The 26,471-nt window shown below is 42.4% G+C and overlaps 3 protein-coding genes across 5 annotated transcripts; all 3 read left to right on the forward strand.

The window, feature by feature from the left end:
• Positions 1-2,678: 2,678 nt before the first annotated feature.
• cmklr2 (chemerin chemokine-like receptor 2) lies at positions 2,679-5,860 on the forward strand. The gene is made up of 3 exons (XM_030080711.1): positions 2,679-2,891; positions 3,933-4,034; positions 4,173-5,860. Exon 3 carries the CDS (start codon positions 4,205-4,207, stop codon positions 5,282-5,284), a length of 1,080 nt encoding a protein of 359 aa, XP_029936571.1. The 5' UTR covers positions 2,679-2,891; positions 3,933-4,034; positions 4,173-4,204; the 3' UTR covers positions 5,285-5,860.
• Positions 5,861-6,617: 757 nt separating this feature from the next.
• LOC115379799 (NADH-ubiquinone oxidoreductase 75 kDa subunit, mitochondrial) lies at positions 6,618-15,061 on the forward strand. Its single transcript, XM_030080708.1, has 19 exons — positions 6,618-6,745; positions 7,484-7,560; positions 7,968-8,074; positions 8,181-8,288; positions 8,483-8,559; positions 8,850-8,931; positions 9,084-9,214; positions 9,321-9,506; positions 9,623-9,757; positions 9,859-9,973; positions 10,104-10,249; positions 10,345-10,473; positions 10,666-10,795; positions 10,910-11,070; positions 11,172-11,326; positions 11,493-11,668; positions 11,751-11,885; positions 11,993-12,065; positions 14,288-15,061. Exons 2-19 carry the CDS (start codon positions 7,485-7,487, stop codon positions 14,377-14,379), a joined length of 2,214 nt encoding a protein of 737 aa, XP_029936568.1. The 5' UTR covers positions 6,618-6,745; position 7,484; the 3' UTR covers positions 14,380-15,061.
• A 119-nt stretch (positions 15,062-15,180) lies between these two features.
• ino80da (INO80 complex subunit Da) lies at positions 15,181-25,486 on the forward strand. Of its 3 annotated transcripts, none has more exons than XM_030080705.1 (10): positions 15,181-15,868; positions 17,964-18,210; positions 18,671-19,482; positions 19,670-19,760; positions 19,850-20,071; positions 20,503-20,612; positions 20,789-20,922; positions 21,039-21,262; positions 21,430-21,587; positions 21,710-25,486. In XM_030080705.1, exons 2-10 carry the CDS (start codon positions 17,993-17,995, stop codon positions 22,744-22,746), a joined length of 3,006 nt encoding a protein of 1,001 aa, XP_029936565.1. In that variant the 5' UTR covers positions 15,181-15,868; positions 17,964-17,992; the 3' UTR covers positions 22,747-25,486. The 3 variants fall into 3 exon arrangements, with proteins under 3 accessions (XP_029936565.1, XP_029936567.1, XP_029936566.1); XM_030080707.1 differs by lacking the exon at positions 15,181-15,868 and adding an exon at positions 15,886-16,545; XM_030080706.1 differs by lacking the exon at positions 15,181-15,868 and adding an exon at positions 16,570-16,824.
• Positions 25,487-26,471: the final 985 nt, after the last annotated feature.

Genomic DNA, 26,471 nt, shown 5'->3' on the forward strand with positions numbered 1-26,471 from the left:
AAGATTGTAAATCCTGCACACTTTACTTATGGATTTAATAGTTCAATAATGTGTTTTGTAAGTTACTTCTACATTTAAAGGTCAACTTCATCCTACACTTTATTCTCTTGAATAGTTGCTGTGGGTGATGCTGCCATAGGAGCTGCTAACCCACTGAAAAGCATTTCATTACAAGGCCTATAAGTTTCAGTGGACAAATTCAGTGTCATATGATGGTTTAAATGCTGTCTCAGAGGCTTGTCTCCGTGCCAAGAAAAAAAAAATTATGAGTAAATACTGGGTACATGAGGGCATGAATATAGTTCGATAAACTATTGGCCATCATCAACGTGAGTCTGCAAATATTGCAGTATTTTGAAGTTTTTACAAGCCAATACCATAGTTTTAGCTTTCAAAAACGTGTATCATTCGAATGTGGAGTTCAGTCAGTTCTCAGTGACTGGATTCCTGAACAGCCTCTCAGAGGGAAAATGCAGCAGTCACATGAATACAAAGTTTCTTAGGTCCATGGTTAGTTGAGCAAATGGGATGAAAATGCAAAGGAGCAGGTCATGGGTCTTATCCATCCTGTTGAGGCTATATGTGAAAAAAAAAATCCTGAGTGCTGGTGTTTGAGTGGAGACCATTGTCCTTTAAGTTATCTTTAGATAGTCAAGGTCCTGTCTCCAGTTAATTCTTGATAATATAGCAGAGCATCCTCCAAGAAGGCTGTCTGGCATGGTCTGTCAGTGCCTGGCACGACTTTAAGGCCTGATTATTAAAGCTATGCGGGTCTCTCTCTCTCTCTCTCTCTCTCTCTCTCTCTCTCTCTCACACACACACACACACACACACACACACACACACTGTTGGAGGATGTGACAGCTCCACCCTTGGGGCAGAATGTCCCGCTGAGGGAGATGGTCCTTTTGGGTCGCTGGAGATGAAGAGAATTGAGACAAGGCTGTCTGGCTGTCCCATGAAACAAGAGAGGATGAATAAGCAGTGCCCACATGAGTGCTCTAACTAAATCTTTGTCAGTTTTACCTGCAGCAGTTATGAAAGACATCTTTGATGCTATTGCCAGCACTTTTTACATCACTTCTAAAGCTTTTATCCCTATTGTTTGATGAAATGTGGGTCTGTTTTTACAGCTTTTTAACCTTTACACGTATGAATTGGCTCAATGGACCTGTTCTTTTCCAGTAACATGTGGTCCATGCTGTAAAATAACACTGAGAACTGAATACCAGATTAAGATTACGTCATAGTGTGATAAATTATTTCACTGATTTTCAATATGATTTGCTTCTTGTTCACTTGTAAATTCAAATACACTGGCTAGGCAATTTTGCACTTTGGTGGCCCCAAGTGGCAGCACGGGATAACTGATACATTTTTTTGAGAGTTTGAAAGCCTTCATTACCCAGAAATTATGTATTGTGAATGAGACACACACTCCTCTGACCGAATGTACTTGTTTTTAGTGGCTGGTAGGGGTGGGGATTGTGGGCAGAAAAAGAAAAGAGAAAAGAAAAACAACAACATTGCCGAGGGCTCAGTCATCATTCCCGAGTTCAGCCTTTTTTGGTCTAGCACCCACTCTGCTGTTTAGAGGAAAATGTTGAATTTTGAGTATTTCCGTTTAGTGGTCATTCCTGACACATACCGATGGTGATAATAACAGTGATATTTGAAAAATGAAATATTGATATCATGTTCATAATATGATAACATAATGTAATATTATGTAAATAATGTTGTATGCTTTTGTACAGTTGTTGTTACAGACTCTCTCTCTCTCTACCTCCATGCACTATTTCGAGAGTAATTCATCAGCCAAAAAAAAAAGGACAACATTCACAATAAATAAAGCTAAATTAGACAGCTACCATTTTTTGCTTTTTCAGTTTTTATATTGATATTGCGATACTGTAATATCGTCATTGTGACTTATTTTTGGCCACGATAATCGTGCAGTGAAAATGGGATAGGCTTATCTGACAGCCCTGCCTGATACTTAAATTTAATTTGGGTAAATAGGTTGATTTTATGAAATCTCTAAAGGGGGGTGGGGGTGGGATGGGGATTATTCTTCTCGGCAGAAACTTTGTAAAAATAAAATAAAATAAAATAAAAACCTTGCCTTGTGCTGATGTTGATTTTCCATGTTGTTTTAGTGAACGTTCTTTACAGTGCAGTCAAGCCTACATCCACAATCACATTCAAATCATGGGGCTAAGACTAGACGGGGTAGTTGTCTTCCCATGGCCTCCGAACAGCTTCACAAGCTCAACCGAGGGCGGCCATGCCTTGCTCAAGGACACATCAAAAACAAATGTACGGGTTTGCCACTTTGCCACAAATGTACGGGTTCGCCACTTTGCCTACACTGTCTGTCACCAATTACGTAACTCAATGCAACAATCTGACTGGATTTGTGTGGAAAAATGGCTCTGTCAACAAAAATTCCCCGCGGTTATAAACTTTTCCGTTTTGAGTATTAGGAGTAACGCATGCCTGGAGGGGCTGGTGCTTTGAAACCAGTGTTTTTGATGGCCGGGGCTCATGTGAATGAAAGCATTCTTCATACCGCCAGGGTGACCAATAACTTCTCCTCATTCCCTTCTCCATATGTGACGCGGCAAGCAGACGCGCCCACTACACATCTCAACTCAATTTACCTAACGGAGTTTAGTTTGGATGGACTCGGCGAGAGGCTGCACATGAAACACACACACACACACATAGAGAAAGTTTGCGAACCGAGTCGAGTCGCTGCTCACAGACGGACAAGGCCCAGAAAACGGCGTCTCGGCCTGCGAGGCTCCAGTAAGCTGTCTTCCAAGAGGGAGAAGACGGCCTTTTGAAACACTTACTAACTAAAGAGGTAGAGCCGCAGCCGCATAAAGGTAAGCGCTCTCTGGTCTCCGGATAAAGTCTCAGCTCCTAATGCATTCCATTCAAGTGTGTATGTGGCACTCAACTCAATTATGAGCTTGTCACTCTGCCTGGGCATGCTTTGTGGTGTTTTCCTGGTATATAGTGTAGTTTATTGCCTTTTGCGACTTAGTAGCCCTCTTTTTGTAGAACCACTGTAACTGATTTCGGTTTACAAAAGTAATGCGTAACAGAATGAAATGCAGCCCTTATTACTACAGATACTCTCTAGTGAAATGATAGCTTCATAAATTATTTATTTCACAACCACAAAATTCCATGGCAGTGTTTCAAAGCTTTGCCTTGTGCCTGGTGATTTTTTGACCATAGAAGACAAAACATTACCACTTGTCTGTCTGTGTGAGACTGATAACATATAAAAGTAGGAGTTGTCTCTCTGTGCACCCTAAGTCATGTGTTCACTCCAGTGTTAATGCATGCATGCTTTTACTTTTAGTTTAGTTTCCTTTTTTCATTTTGTTTCTTTTTAAAGGTATATGGGTATTCTGGCATTGCTACTTATGTAATAAACAGAGAGAGAGAGGGGAAGAGAGGGGAAGGGAGGAGTGGTACTCAAATTCAGATATATTGTACGTGACATTCGCCCCACACCACGGACTTCCTGTAATTTCATTTGGGCAAAACTCACGTCATTCATGTGAGTTAAACTTCTGTAAAAGTGGCAATGGGTGTGGCTCTCACCATCATCCATTCTGGCCTTGATAATGATAATATTGTTGATATCAGCAAAAATCCAACCTTTCCCCCAGATGCTTCGCTGGTTGTGTCTTGCCAGTAGTGGAGGTCTGACACTTGCATACACACAAGCGAGTTTCTTTACTTAGGGAGTCAAACTAGTGTTTTATTTCTAGTTGAGTAAATTGTGCAACAGTTTTCATCACTCATTCTATGTTAACAAAATGATTTATACTGCAAAGACCTCTGCCTTTGTCTGTACAATTTACTACAAGTCTTCTTTGTTTATCTAATTGGCTGGTGACACTGTGTTCCAGGGGTAAGGACACACCCAGACCCATCTTATAAACATAACAACTGGATGATCTGAAAGGAGGACAGGCAGCTGGGTCTTTTTTGGAGAACAGCACAGAGTAGAGGTGAGAACTTGTTATACACTATATATCTATCTATTGCTGTATGTTGATAGTATAACAGAAATTCATGAGTTAACCTTGCTGTGTGTCTGAAGACGTCCTTAAGGAATGCAGCTTATCATGGCGTTTTCCTTCTCACAGAACTTCACCACAAAGGCTGCATCCTTGCAACAATGGGTGACTACGGGGAAGACTACGGAAACTACACCTACGATGATTACCTTGAATATGGAGACCTTGAGGAAGTCAAAGGAGACTACAGGCAGAGAGAAACAATGCACATAATCTCTGTAGTGATCTATAGTATTTCCTTTGTGCTCGGTCTGATTGGAAATGGAATTGTCATTTGGGTGACGGCATTTAAAAGCAAAAGGACTGTCAACAGTGTGTGGTTACTCAATCTCGCAATGGCAGACTTTGTCTTTGTGCTTTTTTTGCCCTTCTCCATAGACTATGTGCTGCGGGACTTCCACTGGAGCTTTGGTTTGGTCATGTGCAAGCTGAACTCATTTGTGTCTGTGATGAACATGTATGCCAGCGTGCTCTTCCTCACAGTACTTAGTATAGACAGGTATGTATCTCTGGTCCACCTCAGCTGGTGTCAGAGGTATCGCACTCTGGAGAGAGCCTGGATTGTATGTGGTTGTACATGGGCGCTATCTGCAACCCTGAGCTGTCCTACTCTGATCTTCCGTGACACCATGCGCTTACATGACAGGATAGTGTGCTTCAACAACTTCTATGTAAAGGAAGGGCACGCAGCGGCCGTGAGGCACATTATAATGGTGGCCGTCCGTACCACTGTGGGCTTCCTCCTGCCCTTTAGTGCTATTTGTGTGACTGGTATACTTTTAACAATTAAAGTAAACAAGTCTGAGGGATCTGTCCGCATATCCACCTTCTCTAAAACAGTGTCTGCAGTAATTCTGGCTTTCTTTCTATGCTGGGCACCCTTCCACATCTTTAGCTTGATGGAGCTATCCATGCATTCCACATTGTACCTACACAATGTACTGAAAACTGGCTTTCCTCTTGCCACCAGCTTAGCGTTTTTTAACAGTTGCATTAACCCCATGCTCTATATGCTGCTGGGCAAAAAGGTTCGCCATATCCTGAAGCGTGCATGCCTGGATATAACTAAGAGTTCATTGAGAGAGCTAAGCCAGTCCATCTCTGCAACAGAGACTGTGTCTCTACCCGAAGGTCCTCAGGAGAGTCCCCCAGAGGAGCCAGTTGAATCATCAGCTCTATGATCGCCATAGTAGTGAAGACTTGTGGTTACCCACAAGCATGAGGTTCACTGCTAGGTGGGTGTGGATGAAGAAGATTATCATAGCTGTTGTTTTCAGCTCTGGTGTTAAGATTTTCCTAACTTTGTTTCATTTGGACAGCAATTACGCCCACTTCAGCTGTCAATTACCTCCAGTGGAAAACACGACTAGTTCGGACTGTGCGTGACTTGCATAGGGAATTAATATGTTTCCAATGACTGAGTTTCATAGCCCAGTCGATTTCCAGAGCAAGATTCAAGCTTAAATATGTCTCACATATTCACTGAAGTTCTGTTGTACTCTTTTTGAACTAGGGGCATTTACTCATTAATCTTCTATACCTTGGTTCTTGCCTATCAGATACAATATATGTGTCTATTGTAGTCTTATTCCAGTAGTCTGTTTTTGTATCTATTTGTAGGCCCACAGACTGCTAGAGTCACATGTTAATGTCTCTTTTAAAATACATTTTTAAATGTTTCAGAGTTGTATAAATGTCTTATTCTAATATATTCAACACTATGCTTAAATAAACGTGTTCTTTTCAACATCTTTTCAGCATTGTTTGAATATGTAGCCTATTTTTTATATTGGCTGCCTTGATGTATTCAAAAGTTGTCTTTGTAACCTCTTTAATGAATAGAGTTCATAGTTTCATGTGTACATAAGATAGGATCTGAGCTTCTATCTCAGTTTAGACAGGGCAAGTAAATATACAGCAGCCTAACATAAACCCAGATGTGCATTTCTCATTGTTTTCCTGAGGGTCTGTTTAGATATGCAGCTATTTCCTGTCATTTCCTATCGGTTAACTTCAACTCACAAGGTTGTGGCTGTGTCAGGTTAGAGATACACTCTTGTGACTGGAAGGTTGCAGGACTGAAGTCATAGATCAGCAACCAAAATGTGAACAGAGACATACTGACACTCCTGGATAATAACAGTCAAGGTGCCCTTGAGCAAGGCACTTCACCCAAAACCACATCCACTTAGTTGGATTTACGGTCTAACCATATAGGCTACTACACTGTATGTCCTGAGCAGATCCCAGGTCTCTGCTTGTACAGCTGTGAAAAGGAAGTCATTTGCAATAAAGGGTTAAAATAAATACATACATTATACAAACTTACTCAACACGCGGAGTCAAGGTTTGACTCTGAGGGAGCATCAATTACAGCTATTACAATTAGGCTACCGCAGCATTACATTTTCGTGCACATAACATTTCTGAGGGTTTACACTACTTTATTTATATGATAATTTTGCGACTGTAAGATACAGCATACAGCATGACTAGTTAGTTACAGAAAAGTAGCCCGTCTGTGAGGATTATGGTACACTGGATTACCTAATCCGTGACGCAGCAGAAAACAAACCAGTGCGCTAACGTTATCTGCGCGGTGAGCATTGATATCGGGAGGAGTGAGGACAAACACTGGCAAGGTAAGTTGCATGAATGAATGACAGATCATTAGCAAATGGCAAAGTGAATATTTAAGTGTGTTTAGCCCAAACGCCATCGCTAAACTAATGTTAGAAACTGCTGAAGTTGATGTAGCGGTTAGCTTTTAGTCAAGCTAAACAACTACACTCCACTTGCTAGCTGACTTGCTAGTGTTTGGTGGAAAATGCGTGGTGCCAGTGGGCTTACAAAACAAACAGCTTCACTCTTGCTGCTTTTAGCTAAATGGGTGTCACTGAGGATGATACTCATTTAGCTCAGAGGACCGTGATATTACGAGGATGCCGCTATATAACACCGTTATCGCTGTGTTAGTGTTAGCTAACGCCAGCTTTTGACTATTGCATCCTACTTAGCTACAGTTGGTCTGGCATTGCGATGGATGCCAAACCTTAATGTTTTCCCTTGTGTTAAATCAGTCAGGTTGTCTTAATGAAATCCTCTACACTGTTAATGTAAGGGGAAAATGTACACCGCTCTGAATTGGTCGAAACAAAGATTGACAGGGGATGTGGGCTCACATGACAACATAGACAGCACTGTTTTTGTTTTGGTAGCTGCGTGAAGGAAGGTTTGATAGACTAAACTAGCCAACGCACGAGCCTCATTTATCTCAAAGCCTAGCTAAACTGTATTTTTTAACTACTTCTGTCAGTGCTTGTTTTAAGTTTTGTGCAGCACGTCACGAATCACTAACACTTGCCTTGTGTCTCTTTCAGCATGTTGCGTTTGCCTGTGAGCCGGAGTCTCTCAGGAGTAGCTCTTACTAAATCAAGTGCGGCTGTCACTAATAATGGTAATACTGTACAATTTTATACATTGATCAAGCCTTTGCCATTTATACGACTATTTGTTTTGTTATAATTCTGCAGAAGATCAATTTTGTTACACTGATTGTGCACAATAAACATTCTTCAGGCCTACAATCATTAGTCACTGTGTTCCACTGCTGGATTATCGACAGGATTACAGATTTGCAGGGTGGCACATTTGGTGCCGGGCAGTTGCCTGAAGGCGGAAATCTGATTTGCTCAGTTTAGTAGCTAATGTCAAGAATCTGTCAGATACAGTTCACCTTCACTGTGATGTTATAGTAATGATTCAGGTTGTAACAGTTTGCTGCACTTAAGGTGATAGAAGTACAGTAATTACATGAAAACAAAAAGCAAGGCTTAAAAGTAAGTTTTCTCTCTGTGATTGTAGCACGCTCTGCAGCCACAGCATCACCAGCAGCAGCAGCCAGTAACCTTTTAGAGGTGTTTGTGGATGGGAAGCCTGTTATGGTGGAGCCAGGGACCACAGTGTTGCAGGTAACATGAGATTTTCATATGTATATTCTGTGTAACTCAATTCCTGTCTACATCTGGAGACATAATGTTGGACTTAACACTGTGACACTGTTGAATCCTGTCACAGGCATGTGAGAAGGTGGGAATGCAGATTCCCCGCTTCTGCTATCATGAGCGGCTGTCTGTTGCTGGGAACTGTCGGATGTGCCTGGTGGAGATAGAGAAAGTCCCCAAGGTATGATATTGTATGTATGTATGTGTGTGTGTGTGTGTGTGTGTGTGTGTGTGTGTGTGACTTCTACTTTGAGCTGCTGTGCAAGTATTCCAGTCCCATATTTGAATAGACCTGTAAGCCTATATAGCCTTTATGGGTAGGGCTAATCTTACCCTTTAAAATGGGTAGTAATAAAGTTTTTATTTATGTTTTAGCCGGTGGCAGCATGTGCCATGCCTGTGATGAAAGGGTGGAACATCCTAACCAACTCTGACAAAACAAGAAAGGCCAGGTAGGATAAACTAGTACAAGTAATTTTTGGCTTTGAGGCATACTCATGACATGTCATTCATGTTATAGAGATATCATAGATATCATATCAATCATGCGTAGTTGTCAGAGATGCATTTTTAACTGTGATGTTGTGTTAGGCCTATGTCTGTTATTGCTGATTGTAGGTCACCCTTGTATTTTTTTTACTTAAACCTGCTCCTCAGGAAGCAACAAAGTTACTCAGTTCACACTGAGTTTTGTAAGACTACTATGAAATAGTTATATTAAATTCATGTTAATTTTCCGTAGAGAGGGCGTGATGGAGTTCCTTCTGGCTAATCACCCATTAGATTGTCCAATTTGTGACCAGGGCGGAGAGTGTGATCTCCAGGTAAATATCATGTAACTATGTTTTGAAAACCACTTTGCAACTGTAAATGTTTGCTAATCAGATTGAGTGTGAATATGACTTTATTTATTTATCTAGAATTTTTAAAATATGGTTTTTATAGCAGATTAACATGATTTTACCAATGTGTGAAGGACCAGTCCATGCAGTTTGGCAGCGACAGGAGCCGCTTCACAGAGGGCAAAAGAGCTGTGGAAGACAAGAACATTGGTCCTCTTATCAAAACCATTATGACTCGCTGTATCCAGTGCACTCGCTGTGTGCGGTGAGTTTTGCTCAGATATTTAAGGTCAGTTGAGGCCCCACTGTTAAATTCAACATATAACTGAGCATGAAATCAATTTGGTGACTGTTTATTTTTCTTCATACAGTTTTGCCAGTGAGATTGCAGGTGTAGAGGACCTGGGCACCACTGGCAGAGGCAATGACTTGCAGATTGGGACCTATGTAGAGAAGATGTTCATGTCGGAGTTGTCTGGAAATGTGATTGACATATGTCCAGTGGGGGCTCTGACATCAAAACCATATGCTTTCACTGCTCGCCCATGGGAGACCAGGTTTTGGATTGTGCTCTGCATGTTGTACTGCTGAGAACTGTTCATATAATCTATCAGTCTGCCATTTGGAACACAAGTGTTATTTACTCAAACGTTTTCCCATTGATTATCTGCAGGAAGACCGAATCCATTGATGTTCTTGATGCTGTGGGTAGTAACATCGTGGTGAGCACACGTGGTGGTGAGGTGATGAGAATTCTGCCTCGTCTAAATGAGGATATTAATGAGGAGTGGATCTCAGACAAAACCAGGTTAGCTTCCATTCACAAAAAAATTACATAATAGACATAAATATGATTTATTTATGATTCCTTATTAAATATTCAAACCTTTGATTTTTCCTTCCTGGCAGGTTTGCTTATGATGGACTCAAGCGGCAGAGGCTCACTCAGCCAATGGTGAAGAATGAGTCTGGGCAGTTGGTAGTCACTACCTGGGAAGATGTGCTGACTCGAGTTGCCGGAGCTGTATGTGATTCATTAAAAAAGGATCTTCCACAGTATTAGAACTCTTTACAGTAGTGTTATCAAACAAGACAGTTTAAATCCTGTGATTTCAGTGTAGTCTGGCCTGAATTGCACCTGTTTTCCTTCATAGTTGCAAGGAGTTCAAGGAAATGAGGTAGCTGCTGTTGTCGGAGGCTTGGCAGATGCAGAGGCTCTCATTGCCTTGAAAGACATGCTGAACCGTTTGAACAGTGACAATCTGTGCACTGAAGAGCTGTTCCCCATGGCCGGGGCTGGGTAAGACCACACAAAAGGGAATACTAAATGTGGTACACTGCCAGTTGAAGTAGCATTGATGTAAAGTTACTTATTTTGACCTTTTTATTCTGTAGATCTGACCTGCGTTCAAACTACCTACTGAACACTGGGATTGCTGGCATTGAAGAGGCAGACCTGCTGCTTCTGGTTGGCACCAACCCACGCTATGAGGCTCCTTTGTTTAATGCACGAATCAGAAAAAGGTATCTTAAAAGTTGTAGTAGTGGGGTTAGGTTCTGTTGAAGCTTCCAGTCTGAATCTAAGTTAGATGAGTTGTTGCTGCATCACCTCATGCCCCATATTCACTACCTCATTTTACATAGAACTTAAAAATCTGAGGGATGTTGCCAAATCACTGCTTAGTATTTCACATGAGCCTGGTATCTCTGTTATAGCTGGCTTCACAATGAGCTGCAAGTGGCTCTAGTGGGACGAGAGGTGGACCTAAGCTATACTTATGACCATCTCGGGGAGTCTGCCCAGGTTCTTCAAGAAATTGCATCTGGAACACACCCTTTCTCCCAGGTAATTTTGTGTTCACCTTGTGTACATGAAATTGCTCAGTCCATAATATGATGTTTATTATCTGTTAGTTTGGGTGTAACTACTTAATGTTGCATCTAAAATCTCCTCCTGTAGGTCTTGGCTAAAGCGAAGCACCCCGTGATTGTGGTTGGCAGTAGTGCCCTGCAGAGAGAGGATGGGGCTGCAATAATGGCTGCAGTGTCAACCATTGCTCAAAATGCTCGGGTCAGCAGTGGCGTGGAGGAAGGCTGGAAGGTTCTCAACGTGCTGCACAGGTCATAGTCTCTACAATTTAGTGCGGAAGCTTTTGATAACAGTATTATGTTTGGCAGGGATTTTCACAGCAATATGCCGACTGTTTCTGCTGTCTCTTCAGAGTTGCCAGTCAAGTGGCTGCACTTGATCTTGGGTACAAGCCAGGGGTTGAGGCTGTCAGGAAGAATCCACCCAAAATTTTGTTCCTGTTAGGCGCTGATGCTGGCTGTATCACTCGCCAAGACCTCCCTCAGGATAGCATTATCATTTATCAAGGTCAGCCTTCATTCTCCTTAACAGCAAATGGTCTTTCATAGCATTTTTTAACTTTGGACAGGCCTTTGACTGAGGCACTGTTTATGACTGGCAAATCATAGTGTGACTAATGTATATTCCTGTCAAGGATTCATATAAATCAATACCCTGTTCCATAACCGCTCAGGTCACCACGGGGATGTTGGTGCCACAATGGCTGACATCATACTTCCTGGAGCTGCATACACAGAGAAATGCAGCACCTATGTGAACACAGAGGGTCGTGCCCAGCAGACCAGGGTGGCTGTGACTGCTCCAGGCATGGCCAGGGAGGACTGGAAGATCATCAGAGCCATATCTGAGGTGATCTACAGTACAGGATAACGATTTGTGCAATGAGAGATAAGAAATCAGACTAAATTTTGTGTATTTTTCTTCCTTCAAGCTTGCTGGAGTGACTCTGCCCTATGACACCCTTGATGAAGTCCGTGATAGACTGGCAGAGGTTTCCCCAAACCTGGTGCGGTATGATGATGTTGAGGAGGCCAACTACTTTAAGCAGGCTAATGAGCTGTCTAAGGTTGGCTGCTGTCTTCTTCCAGCACATCTAACATTCACAGAGAAGGGACTGCTTGAGCTTTATTCTGCTCGCCGTGATAATGGTGCTCTCTGACTTGTCTCTTTCAGACAGTGAACCAGGCTGTCTTCACTGAACCTTTGGTCCCTCCACAGCTCACTGTGAAAGACTTCTATATGACAGGTGGGCCACAGTTCTCTGTATCAGCCACACTGCACTGTGAGTCTGTGAGGCAGTGGTGTGTGTGCAGCTCGAGCTGTGCTGTAGCATACTTAGTTATGGGAAAACTGAAACCATAATGTGACTGAAAGACTGAATGTGTGTGTGAATCTGTGAATTGATTCAGAAACATACAAATAACAATCGCAATTCTTATTTGAATCGATCCCACCCCCAGCATTAAATTTGTCATTCCAAATGTTTTTGTGGTACTTCCTCCATGGGCAACCTTTTCTTTACATGTTTTACAAACAGTGAATTTTGAATCTTCTTCACACACTTTGTAGAAGTCCAACACAGTAGATATGTTTACGTTAGTCAACACAGGTCAGCCCACTGTGGCATTTGGACAAATGTTGCCAGGTTTGGTTGTTTTTCCCCCAATCCAGCAACAGTCTTTAAAAACTGTCTCACACTGTTTGAAATGGTAAACTGTTCAGGCAGTGTTCAGACATTGTTCAATTACAAATAGTTAACGTTCCACAAATATTTCAACTGTTGTGCCTCAACCACTTTATCTATTAGGCAAAACTGCTGTGTGAGATCGGCTCATAAAATTGGTCTTATAATCGGACAGACCTGCCGGTTCTGGTTCTTGGCCTGTTCTTGACTTGAGCCAATTGATCAGTGCACCCCTAAGGAGAATCACATTTTATGACACCAGTTTTGGGCAAGTGTAAATATTTGGGAAAGATTAATTGTAAGTGAATAGAGGTCATGTCAGTTTTTTTTTTTTCTTTTCAAAAAGTCATCCATGCAATATCAGACTCTTGACTTCTTATTTTAAAATACCCTGTGCTAATCCACCAATAGAGCCTCTTGCATCTGAGGTTATTTCAGTGGGATTTTACTTGCAGGCTGGATTCTGTCCTACAATACTCTCTACAGTTGCCTGTGTGACCTAATTGTACAGGTCTGCTTGCAGCAGTCAGAACCTAAGCAAAAATCTGCACCATACTCTGTTTTATCAAGGTGCTACTTGATCATGCTAGTTTAGTAGCTATACTGAAAATGAAGATAGGAGGAATGCAGCTTTTAAAGTCAATGCAACATGAGACATTTGGATATGTCAACTGTATCTTTAGTATCTAAGTACTATATGGTAGAATCCACCCCAACTGAATCCTCTGGCATGTTGATGTGAATGCTGAATTTTTTTGGCATAGGATTAACTATTTATATAGCATTTTTCAAAACAAAGGTGCTTCTCAGATGAAAGTATGTAAACCTAAGAAAAATAGTCATACAAAAGGGCAAAAGCAGTTAGGTAACTAATCAAATGAAAGCAGAGCAAAATAATTAAAACAAAATAAAATAAATAAATGGAAACAAACAAAGAAACAGAATGTTGAGTGAATGTAAGTGTAAATTTTAAAAATGACCACATAAGATAAGATTTTATCGGTACAGAGCACGTCAGCAAACTCATCACTTTAAAGTCAGTGAGGCTCTCCACATTTAGTGTACAGTATGCCTTCATGATGCTGTCTTGTTGGCACATTAATTAAAAGTGTCTACTGAATGTCAAATTATTCTCTGAATGGAATATAAGCAGCGATTGGACAGTTTTTAATGGCTCTGTAACAAACAAACAAATAAAAAAAGACATGTCTTATGTTTTACCAAAAATGACAAGTGTGGCGATAATGATCAATGTCATGACATTTGTGCTCTCTGCTTTCTGTCAGTGTAATACATTTTTCCCATTTCCCCACTGCTTTTAATACTTAATTTATTTTTAGTCTGCTGTATACTTGAAATGACTTGTTCAAAGGAATTGAGCCTCAGAGCTTACACACTGAAACAAATTAAAGCACAAAACATTTTAATTTATGTAAGTAACAGTACAAATTGTTTTACTAGGAAATGTCACAACTAATTTCACAGACAAAATGCTTGTGAATTTTAAGTGACTTTAGAAAAACTGACATGTAAAAACCTCCTCAATGAAAAGGTTGTAATCTGTAGTTTCTGTTACATTCATCATTTGACATCAAATTCAATTGAATGCCCAATAAAATAATCATTAAAAAATTGTTAGGATATTACCCCAACAGTTGTTATACCATCTGTAAATGACCACTACACATGTACATTGAATGAAATGTTGACATGATTGTGTTTTCTATGCCTAACACTACTACAGGAGATCCTACTAACAATCTGTTCTTAATCTTTACCCACAGATCCAATAAGCAGAGCCTCTCAGACAATGGCGAAGTGTGTGAAGGCAGTCACAGAGGGAGCACAAGCTGTGGACGAGCCAGCCATATGCTAAAGCTCAGTGGATAGCCGCCCGATTCTTGCGCACAGATTGATACGCACAATTCCTATATTTGCACTTTCACTGAAACATATTTATTTGCAGTAGATTTTTATTAAGTGGATAATGTCCCCTGCTATGCACATGATTAAACTAACATAGCAACCTGCAGAAAGATGTCTATGCAGTTACAGAATCAAGCAGATGTGAACTTTATCAGCTGTAATACCCTCACAGAAATGTGTGTGACAGTTTAATGTATGTTCACCTGATACAGTTACAGTCATATTCCAGTAGATCAGGGGTGTGGAGCCACGTGCCATGGAGGGCCAAGAGGCTGCGGTTTTTCATCCCAACCAAAAACTCCACCCGGTGATTTCATTGATCACCTCACCTACAAGCAGAGAGGAGGAACTAGTCAGTGCAATCACCTGGTGGAGTTTTTGGTTGGGCTGAAAACCTGGAGCCTCTTGGCCCTCCGTGGCACATGGTTCGACACACCTGCAGTAGATGTATGTGATCAGATTTCATAAATCCTTGTGTTCCTGAGCTAACAGCAGTATTTTGTCCTCTTCTCATGTGTTGTGTCTCTACCTATGTGAAAAATGTAAAGACTATGTTTTCCCCATAGAGCACTGGTCCTCATAGCTATTTTTAAGTATGATATTTAATAAACCTATTTTCTGTAGCAAATCTACCTAAATAATGCATCTTGCAATGCCCATATTTATTTTGTTTATATTTTTAAAATCCTACAATCTGCATCCAGCACCACAATTAGTTTGTAAAATCAGATAAGCAACAGGGGTTAATTTGCTGTCAGATTTAAATAAGTAAATTGTGTGATTGCATTGTGGCAATCTCAGTCTTAGTATCCTGGCATGCACTGGCATTTCCGCCTCAACTTTCTTAGTTCCGACCTCCGACGTCTGATTGGCACGTGTTTCATCGGCAGTGAACAACAGTCGGCAACAGTGTGCCAGGGTTGATAGCTCATTCATATAGAAGATGATAGCCGTGGTCCAGGTGGATGTCAGTTTCACAGTTGCTGGACTTGTCAGCCAACCTTTTTATAACCCCTGTTATTTTAACATAAAGAAAATGGCAACGACACTGCTGCTCACACACAGCCATTCCCTATACAAGAGATAACATTGCACTTATACACTGCTGTGGCTTTTACAAAGTTGAATTTCCAATATGGTAGGAGAGGTTGTTGTTGTTCAGTGGACTGTTGTCATGTCCCCGCAGTGCCTGTAGTGGTGCTGTGAGGAGTCTGCTGTGGACCCAACAAAAATCCTCAGCAGCCTTCCTACTGCTAATATTGCTGTGGATAATCTATATTTACATGCATCTGTATTTCAAGATACACTGGGTTCGATGAAGATCACTGTTAGTATCCTAAAATATCGAATATCGATGCACAAATAGCCTAGCTGATTCTAATAGACATTTCGGCCGTCTGTCTGGAGCGAATACCTTACACAGCCCATACCAATTCAAGGTAAGCGAAACCGTTTGCAGCCTGGACCTCAATTTATAGGAGCCCCGCTTTGCATAGACTGTAGTCGGACACCGTGTCTACTAGAGGCCCCTTGCTTCCGAAGCTGAGAGGCCTGTTGATGAGTCGTGTATTTTTTCCATAATGGTCTAGCCTCGTAACGTATCTAAGTTAAATGTGTACGAAGTAACCTTCTTTACAATTTGGAGTCATTAAGCTGCTTTATATGAAATTACTGAATAGTAGTCCTGATCATTGAGATCGGAGGATGTTTTGAAGGCCCTTTCTGGGACAGGCCCCGATCCTCAGTGTAGGCCCTTTGTCTCAAAGTACTTGGCCGTAAATGTGCAGTGTTTGTATTCAGTGAATTTCCACAAATATGTGCGATCTATTATCGCTATCATCTTTGTAATACGGTTGTATTGTAGTAACACTAAACTGAAAGTAGACTTTTATAACGTTGCCGTTTGGGGATGTTTCCGTTTCCTGGTTAGCTACCGCCTACTAATTTGTGTTTTTAGCTTTGTAGCTAGCTAAGGTTAGCGTGCTTTTGTCGACTATTTATGTTTTGAGTTTTATGGTTTAATTAATATCGACTTCATGGCGGCTTATGTAGCAGGCTGCCCATGAATGAGAGTGTGGGGACAAATATTTGTGGGGACGTTCACATTTGTAAAGCGGTAATGTTCACAGCTATCGATCGATTGGTAGCGTAGCGGGCTAGCTGATGCTGGCTAGCTAGCTTCGCAGTCTCCTATGGTAGTTTGCTAATGTTGGCTAGTGTCAGTCAATGCTAGCTTTTTGGACACTTATACGTAGTTACCTAAAGTTGTTAACCTGGCTGACACAAATGGCACATAGCTAGCGTTTCTTTGCATGTCCAGTATGTACTTAAGCTGTCAGACCAGTCGTGCTGTGTGAAGCGGCTCGCAAACAAACGAGCAAACAATTGATAAATTGTAAGTGAGATAGTTAGCTAGCAGCTGTTACTTTAGCTGGACAGCTAACATTGCAATTATGTTGTGGTGTACCTGTAGCATCCTGTTTGAATGCTTGTCTATTATTAAGCGTCACCTTTATTAGAAAGCAGCTCGTTTTACCGGACTCTAACGTTAAAAGGGCAATGTTTCATGAACTCATTTAGGAGTGCTGCTCAGCCAGGCGTGTAACTGTGAATGCACGACCTAGCTCTGCTGGGTTTTTGCTTTTAACTTTCCCCGTTAACTATCAAACAGCTGTCATGTGATTTAGCACTATCATAATATCACTAGTGACCGCTGGACGGATAATGTAATGTGTTTTCGGATAAAATGGGAAAACTGTTTACAAGGGAGCAGCCGAAGCACCGCTTCTGTTTCCAAGTGACAGAAAGATAGACTTGAGAAACAGAAAGTATTAAAGCGTGGCTTTTCAAAAGGAGGGAGAATTTCAAGGCGAGGTTTATCTAGACAAGGTTATAGTGATGTTTATAACAATTGTAGTACACAGCTAACTCTTGTGTCATGGCAAAACTTTGTTTATCCAAAGCATAGGCTTCTTCCTGTGATACATTAATGAATGAGCAGTAGTGATGACCAAAATCTGATATATTACATTGCAGTATTTCATCATTTGATAACTGTGTAGGTTCTCAGTCATCCAGGTCATGGTTATCCACATAGGGTTGAATCGTGATCAGCTGGACTATTTGTACTTTTCTTGCAGACGTTTCACTTCTCATCCAAGAAGTGACAAGAACCTACACATAGTCCAGTTGATCTCGATTCAACCCTATGTGGATATTTCATCAGTTGTTTGCAAGTGTTGAAATTCCCCTTTTGGCTTGGGACTAAACTATTTAAACTGTAAGTTAGACTGTTAAGCAATATATAATGTGCATGTGCATGTTTCAAGTATTACTTTTCCAAAATTTCCTCAATATTTCCTCAATATTTAATATCCCTAAATGCCTGTAGTCCCAAGATTTGGATAAACGATGTGCTGCAGCGGAGCAGAATATAGCTGTGTGTCTTCACCCTAGGTGTGTAAACAGGGTCACTTCCTTGGTGTCAAGTGTTAGTGATGTAATTCTCAGTTTTCTGCTACTTTATCCCATCAGCTGATGTTTTCAAGGACAAGAGTCACGTGATGTATGAAGGCAAACACATACACTTCTCGGAGGTGGACAATAAGCCATTGTGCTCATACAGCCCCAAGCTCTGCAAGCAGCGCAGACTAAATGGCTATGCTTTCTGTATCCGGCACGTTCTGGAGGATAAGACTGCCCCCTTCAAGCAATGTGAATATGTGGCCAAGTACAACAGCCAACGATGTACCAATCCAATCCCTAAGTCTGAGGACCGCAGGTGTGTATGTGTGATGTGCATGTGTAGCAGGTTCCATTATTCTTTACAACAGGTCTGCACAATATCTTAAAAGAAATCATCTTGTGATTATTTTGACATGTCACAATTGTGCTAATATTTACAACTATATGCAAAACAAAACTAGTAAAATGATGATGTGATTCTAACTGGGGTCTGATGCAAAATGTTTGGGTTTTTTTTTTTGTTTTGTTTTGTTTACATCTAGAGAATATGATTTGTGGGCCAGAGCATTTCAGTAGCTCCAATACTGTATTTATAATGGAATACTGTCACATTTAACTTTTGTCAAAAATGACATCTGCTGTAATTTGGATATTGCACTTATCCATATTGCAGTTTCAATACGATTTCAATTAATTGTGCAGCCCTACTTTAGAGCAAGGATAACAGTCACAGGTGTGCAGACGATTTTGAAAATTTGTGCTTTGTTTTTGTACAGATACTGTAACAGCCACCTGCAGGTTCTGGGCTTTATCCCCAAGAAGGAACGGAAAAAGAAACATGATGCTTTGGAGGAAATGCGCTCACGGCCTCACCTGGAGTCAGTGGCTCTAAATATAACTGTGCCCTCACTAGCTCTGAAAGCTCCCAATGGTCTGGATGAGCTTCCACCCTCTCCTCCCTGTACACGCCTGTTACCCCTTCCAGATGGGGAACTCCTGGACCCTTTTGCCTTTTATGAGGATGATACAGATGGGGAGGAGGCGGGTACTCCTCGGAAGGGTGCCACCGTGAAGAAAAAACTACAGAGCCGGCTGGTGCTTAACCAGAAACTCTACCATGACACTGACCTCTTCCAGCCACCTCCTGAGCACTTTAGCCCCTCCCCTGTGCCCCGTGTCCACCCCTCTTCCCCACTCAACACTCACCATCCCCGTCAGCAGTCAGGACTTCTCCAGCCCCTCCAGCACTCCAACGTGACTTCCTTCATCTTCCCAGGACAGCCGCAGGGTTTAATATGCAATCCAGCACCACCTCAGACACCCAACTTTCTGCCTCCAGGGATGCCCGCTAATGCAGCACCCAGTCCGACGCAACCCTCTGGGCCATCAGTCAACAGAAAAACACCTTTCACTGCCACTCACTTGCCTACCAGTTGCAGGGACAGTGGCAGTAACCCTCAGCGGCATGTGGTCGTCATGCGTCCTGCTGCCTTCTCACCGCCTGCTGCCTGCCTGGCCAGGTTGCAACATCTGGTTCAGCTCTGCGCCAAGAGACACCAGGAGCACGGAGACCTCTTCCCTCATCTAGGTGCCTCATCAACCCGCATTTACCTACAAATAGAAAACCCCATATATACTTTTTTAAAAAATTATAAATAGGTAGAGATCAGTGTGCAAGACTCTTGAAGTACTGACTGTATAAGATTCTTTGGACATAGCTGTAGTGATAAGAGCCTGTTGGGATAGATGAGCTGCTCTAATAAGTTCTCTTCCAGGACTGGATTGGTCAGAGGACAGCGCAGACGATGATGAAGAGGAGGCAGAGAGAGATCTTCCTTTCCAGAGCTCTTGGAGACTGCAGGATGGGTCAGTTGGCATCTTAACACTTGTTACCAGAGCATTAATTTTGATTTAACATTTCTTATCATGACTACTGTGAATTGTTTACTGAATAGGCTGGAAGAAGAAGGTGGTTCCTCACGGAGGGCACGGCTACTCAGGCTTTGCACGTACCTCCAGGAGAAATACAAGCACATGTGCAGGCAGGAGAGGGCAAGCATCCGGCAGAAGAGATACCGCTATGCCTTCCGCAAAGCCTTGCTGCACGCTGCCAGTAAAGACCCTGACTGTGCTGGGCAGCTGATCCAGGAGCTGCGCAGTGTCTCTCAGACCTCAAGGTATCCTCAGTACTACCTTATAACTTTGAAACATCTGTGTTCACTTGATTAAGTCAGTGATACACGTTCAGTTATCTACCTCTAACATCCAAAACAGGTTTTTATATAGGTGCTCTCCCAAAGTAGTTCCAGAGATGGTTACATAACATCCATTGTATTAGTAAATGCTGTGCAACCAAGAAAATGTACTACACTTGTGACTGACATTTAACAGATGGCCAGGTGACGACACAATAACATTCCTGAGTGATGGAGGGCTGCAGATTTATTGAAGGGGCTTACTGGCTTGTTTTTCTACAATAGGAATACTCTTCTGCTAATTTGAAAAGTACAAAACATAACACGAGTAGCACAGCTCTACTGTGAGGCACAGATGGAGTGTTGTTGATATGGTCGCTGTTTGCTCAGTCCTGGTCTGTCTGTCTCTTTAGTGTGGTTCCAGCAGGGCAGCAGGACACAGAGACAGGAATCTGCACTGGCAGCACCAAGGGCCAGGCTTGCAACAACAGAGCTCTGCCCTTCACTCGACACTGCTTTCAGCGTATCCTTTCCACAGCTTCACACTGGGCGCATGGCATTGAGGATATATTTTTGTCTGTCAGAGTTGCATAGATTTCCCCCCCCCACACACACAGTATGTGACGTATGCCTTTGTAATGGGGTATCATGATCACTTTGCCCTCTGTACTGTGTTATTTCCTTAATAGTTCTCTGTAGATATACTGTTGAATCGTTCCCAGCAGCTCTTCTCTAGTTGCACAGCCAAATTTGCAGATGGTCAGCAGTGCTCTATTCCTGTGTTTGATATCACGCACCAGACACCACTCTGTGAAGAGCATGCCAAAAAGATGGTGAGATCACTGTTTTATGCTCCATTTTGTGCGATTGCTCTGCTTGATTTTGCATGGGTTTTAAGCTATTGTTAGTACGGAGTTATACAATGCTTTTTTTGGCACGTTCCACATAGGATAACTTCCTGCGTGGGGACGGTAACCGACGAGTGCAGCACCAGCAACAGCAGCAGCGTAAGCCACGCAAAAAGACCAAACCCCCGGCGCTCACCAAAAAACACAAGAAGAAGAGGAGGAGAGGGCCGCGGAGGCCCCAGAAACCCATCCCTCCGGCATTACCCCAGGGGAACCTGGGAATGCCATCTACCAGCCTAACCATGCCCTCACAGGCCAGCATCAGGTCTGTTCCACCCCCACAATTCTCTTAAACCCATAGTGCTTTCAGAGAGTTGAAAAAAAAAATCCTGAATCCTGCAATTCACAGGTTTTATTTTACATACAGCCCCACCAAAATAGTGGCTTATTTTTTCTATAATCTTTTTCTTTGTTGTCTTGTCTCTGTGGCAGGAGCCCTTCAACCCCAGACCTGAGCACAGAGGAGCTTCCTGATGACATCACCAATGAAATGGCAGACATTCCAAATGACCTTGAGCTAAACCAGGAGGATTTCTCTGATGTGCTACCCAGACTCCCCGATGATCTGCAGGACTTTGACTTGTTTGAAGGTAACTGTTGTTATACATGTCATTCTCCTGCATTGATTTTCCTTTGAATTGTACACTGTCATGTTCCTACCACACTATAGTCATAATAATGATACATGTTTGTTTTGTGTGTGCTTGTGAAGGTAAGAATGGGGAGCTGCTGCCTACCACAGAGGAGGCCGAGGAGCTGGTGCGTGCACTGCAGGCGATGGGGTCCTACCCAGACTCTTTGGTGTGCCTGACCTCCATGGGGGACCTGGCCCCTTCTGAAGGAGTGGACCATCGAGCCATGGCTGTATTCCCAGGGCCGGTCCAGCCAGGGGGCATGGGGGACCTGCTGAACAGCCGCATCCCTACAGAGAACTTCACCAGCCTGGAGCTGGAGGACAATCTGCTGCAGTCTGCTGGGAGTCACTTCCCCCCCTCACCACCCTCTCAGCCCTCTAACCAGCCCCCGACCTCATGTTCCAACTTGACCTCATCTTCCTCCACAGTAGCCCCTTCCACCACCAGCCTGCTCACTCAGAGCCCCCTAACAGAGCGAACGTTCTCACGGACACACACATCCCACGTCCTGGCCAAGTCAGATGCACCCACGTCATCTCCGCAAGGCAGCCACTACAGCAGTGAGCATGTGCCATCCCCATACAGTGACCACATATCTTCACCCCATGCCAGCTCTTTCCAGACAGACACCCCTCTCCTGTTGGAAGTCCCTCTGAGCGGGGTACCAGGACCCCCACGCTCCTCATGGAACAATCTCCCTCTTCCCATCACCGACCCTGCGCAGTTCGGCAACCTCATAGGATCAGAAAGTCATCTCATTTCCACTTCCCTGTCGACTCCCCCTGCCACCACCCACTCAGTGACCCTGCAGCCCATGGCTGCCCTCTCAGTGATGCCCCAGAGTGGCTTGACAGGTTTAACTACGCCCCCTGCCCCTTCGCCTTCCCTCTCACCCTCGTCCTCACCACATGATCTTCTCACCTCCACGCAGCCCAAGCAGCAGCTCCCTCAGTTCAGCGCGGCCTTTGGCCATCAATTGGCCTCCCATAGCGGCATCCCGAAGGATGTTCAGCCCACCCACAGCTCCACAGCACCCCCCGCTGGCTTCTCCATAGCGAGTGCCACTGCTGCAAGTGCCAACAGCACCACGCCCCCCTTCCCTCAGAATAAATGAGAGCAGGTGGCCTGCAGTGGCTGCAGGATAGTCGGTGGACTCACAGTCACTTACAATCTAATTGACTGGCTTCTGATTGACCACCCCTCTTCATTTGCTACATGTGTGCAATGTGGTAATAGTGCACTATTTGATATGATTTTGCACAACCTCAGATTTTCCTTACTATTTAAAAGTTATTTTTTCTATAGCCAGATGGTCTCCAGGATTTAAGTCAGTGTGAGTCCACTTTTTGATCTGTGTGCTGCCCTGTGGCTTCACCAGCAGGGGGTGACGGGCAAGCAGACTTTGTGGTGGAGTGGGCTCCATGATGGAATGAACAGTGAAAATTGACAAGGACCTTAGATGAGATTATCTCTATCTATCATAGTGACAAAAACAGTGCTCAGAATTCATTGACTTAGAAGCCTCAATCAGCGGTCAGTTTTGTTTGCTTTGCCATTTAAGTCCCGTCTTAAAAGTTATCAACTATATCCTGCCTTGCTCATATGGTCATTGCATTTTTGTTGTTCCATTTGTTTCATACACTGCTTTAGTCACCCTATGAAAGACACGAGAGTATAGGTTGTAATGTTTGTGACTCATTATGTTTCAAGCTATTTAACTGTTATCATGGAAAAGAATCTTATTCAGTCAGATTTCACGGAAACATGAATTTACCAAAATACTTTTAAACAGCTGTTTTTATATTGTGTATATAGTTGCTCTTTTATTGGTTTGATCAGACGTCAAGAACTCTGACCTCACCCTTGGTCGTGGGGCTCCATATGGGTGGCCTAGCTGACACTTGAAGGTAAATATGGTTTCTTAAAGCAATAAACACATGGACATAACTCTTGTATTGTAAGGTATTGTATTGGTCTCCACTTAAATGTAGCTTCACTTAGTGATCCAGGCTGATGTGGACCAGGAATATGTTTGGGCCTATATAACTGTGTCATAAACCTTTTTTTAAAATAATGATTTCACACGAAACTAGATATTTGTCTGCAGTAGACCACTGAACAGACCAGATGAACTTCTCTTGGGTTTTAGTGAGTGGGATTGTAAGGCTAGGTAAACAACCTCAGTGTAAGGATAATGATGAAACATAAATGAAGGGGCTTTTCATTGTCTTCTCCCCAAGGTGCTCTCTGGTCCCCATATACAGTGGTCTTTACAGGGACGTGCATGTAGTTCTCCATGAGAGGCAAACTCTCGAATTCAGGAATCCAGCAGGGGAGGAAACCCCTTCTAAGATGTCAAGGCCGACATACCCAGTGAAGAGAAAGCTTTTCGATACAGAGAATCGGTATATGGACGTGCATATTTCACCCTCTGTTAGTTGTCTGTGTGACATCTTGATATAAACTGGTGCGATCTTGTCAGGTATAGCCTTGTTTGTTCTTCTCTAAAGCTTAATTACCAGAGGAGTTTTAAGGTCAGTGATGCGTGGTAACCTGGGTCCTATCTTAACTGTATGTTTCGTGAGGATTCTGCCTATGCTATCTGAAACCCCTCCCCTTCCTCCCTGTTAATTTCTCATTCAGCAGAACAACCATGGGTTTTGATAGATACTATATTAGAAATTGACAGATTCTCAGACATTGTTGAGTATTAGGTATATAGAGTAGCAATCTCTACCTTGGGGTTTATTGGTGAATTATTGAGTAGCAATGGATTGAAATTGTTATTTGCAAGTTTTCAGTGGATCCTGTGTTTTGTGGAATGACGTTTGTTTTTAATGGCTATCAAAATGGTTGTTAAGTCTTGAAGTTGGAGGGATTGATGTTCGTGTCTATGTTGTCATTTGTTTTTAATAATACTCGGATGGACAATATTTTTGATAGCTATTAAACTCCAACCAGCAGTTCCTGCTGCTGAAAGTCTGAGATTGCGTGGGGCAACAGCTTTCTGTTTGAGAGCATATCAACATTTTAATTATGGCCACTGGCTTCATTCTTGGTGGTATGAAATGACATCCAAATATATGCATTGCGTACTTTTTGTATTTTATTTTGTGGAGAAAAACAGATCCAGATCTGTTGTATTTCAATATAGATTTGCACAGGAGTGGATGAAGCCAGTAGTGTTTCATATGTTCCAATCTGTCTTGCCTTTTGCTTGGACACTCATTAGAGCGAACAGCTGCCATCATTATCAGCATTCAGCCTGCACCAGACCCCACTTCCAGCTGTGAGAAGGCCCAGTTCTTTCTCTCAGTTCCAAAGAGACAACACGTTATTAAGTGTATACACGTAGCTCCACAGGAGACAACTGGGCTTCTCGGTGACCACGGTGTTAATACAATGCCCCATGAATCAGGTTTGATGGAATGTTTCTTGAGTTTGAAGTAAGCAAGGCAATACTGCTGTATTCACATAGCATGAGATTAGTCGCTGCACCAGTTTACTCTCCCAACATCCACATAGAACAAAGTTAACAGGGCTCGTAGGCACTTGTAACTGCTTGAATTCAGAGACGGCTGACAAATTCCTATACTCATTGAATGTACTGTATTACTGTTTTTAAAGATGATAGGATGAGCTAATATTCTAGTCACCTTTTGTTATTGGTCCTTGTTTAATTTGTCTAAGGTATTTTTTGTATACAAAAGTTTACATTTTTATGTATATTTTTCTTGTGTACAAATTATGTAATATGTGTATAAACACTGTATGTAATATCTGTATATAGTGTGACAAATTTGATCTTTTGTTTTTGGATGTATAAATAAAACTTGCTGTGAGGTATTCGCTGATGTAGGTTGCACAGTGTTGTTATTCACTCATGGAAATTAGCTTTTGAAAACCCCTTGTCATCCACATGGAGATGTGTTAACATGCAGACTGCAACCAGATTATCTACCCAACCTCACTGCTGTATGCAATCAGGCTTTTCCATACACGTCAAAATCAATCATTTTGTTTCAGACAGAACTTTGCCAGATAGCACAGTAGTTCAAAATGGGTTCCATGGATATCCAGGGAGTGCAGACATATGAGAATTGATTAAATGCTGACGTTGATGTTGCATGCTGAGGTTCATCAGCATGAGCAAGCTACAAAATAACTCCCCTGGTAAGAGGGTGCCCCCACCCCACATACAGCAGACGGTCATGCAAGTCTGCACTAAGTACCACCACAAAAATTTAATTAGGACAGAATCTTTAAAATAGAGGCCAGTGGTCTAATGTGAATCAATTAAGCTGTTTTTGATCGGAAAAAAGTCCACATTGTTCTGAGCACAATGTTCACTTGGAATGGGATAACAGATGGGCTTCATGTTGACTGTAGTTACAGAAACACAGTGGGCCTTAGGGACACCCCAAGAATATGAGTAACTCCCTAATGACTGACAATACTACATACAGTCTTCAACCCACTTTACTTGTTTGCATTTTGTGCAGCTGCAGCTTTAATTCAGTATTCATTGTACTGAGATTTGTCAACACAGCCCAGATTTGTTGTGTGGAAGTAATACACTGTTGTCCTTTTAGATGATGTCTGCAATTTCATTCAAAAAATGTATTTCATTCTTAATTAATGTTCATCCAACTGAATTGGCCACCAGTCCAACTCTCCCTAATTTGCACCTTAACACAATTCAGGTAGATTAGACTGACTTAATTATGAGAACATAAAAATTCTGGCAAAGGCAAGAGGCAAAAAATCCTGATCAATCTTGAAGTCAGACAGAAACACCACAAAATGCAAAAGGGTCAAATAAAGACCACTAAACTTGTG

Source organism: Myripristis murdjan, chromosome 21 (genome assembly GCF_902150065.1).
Source record: "Myripristis murdjan chromosome 21, fMyrMur1.1, whole genome shotgun sequence".
Classification (NCBI taxonomy): domain Eukaryota; kingdom Metazoa; phylum Chordata; class Actinopteri; order Holocentriformes; family Holocentridae; genus Myripristis; species Myripristis murdjan.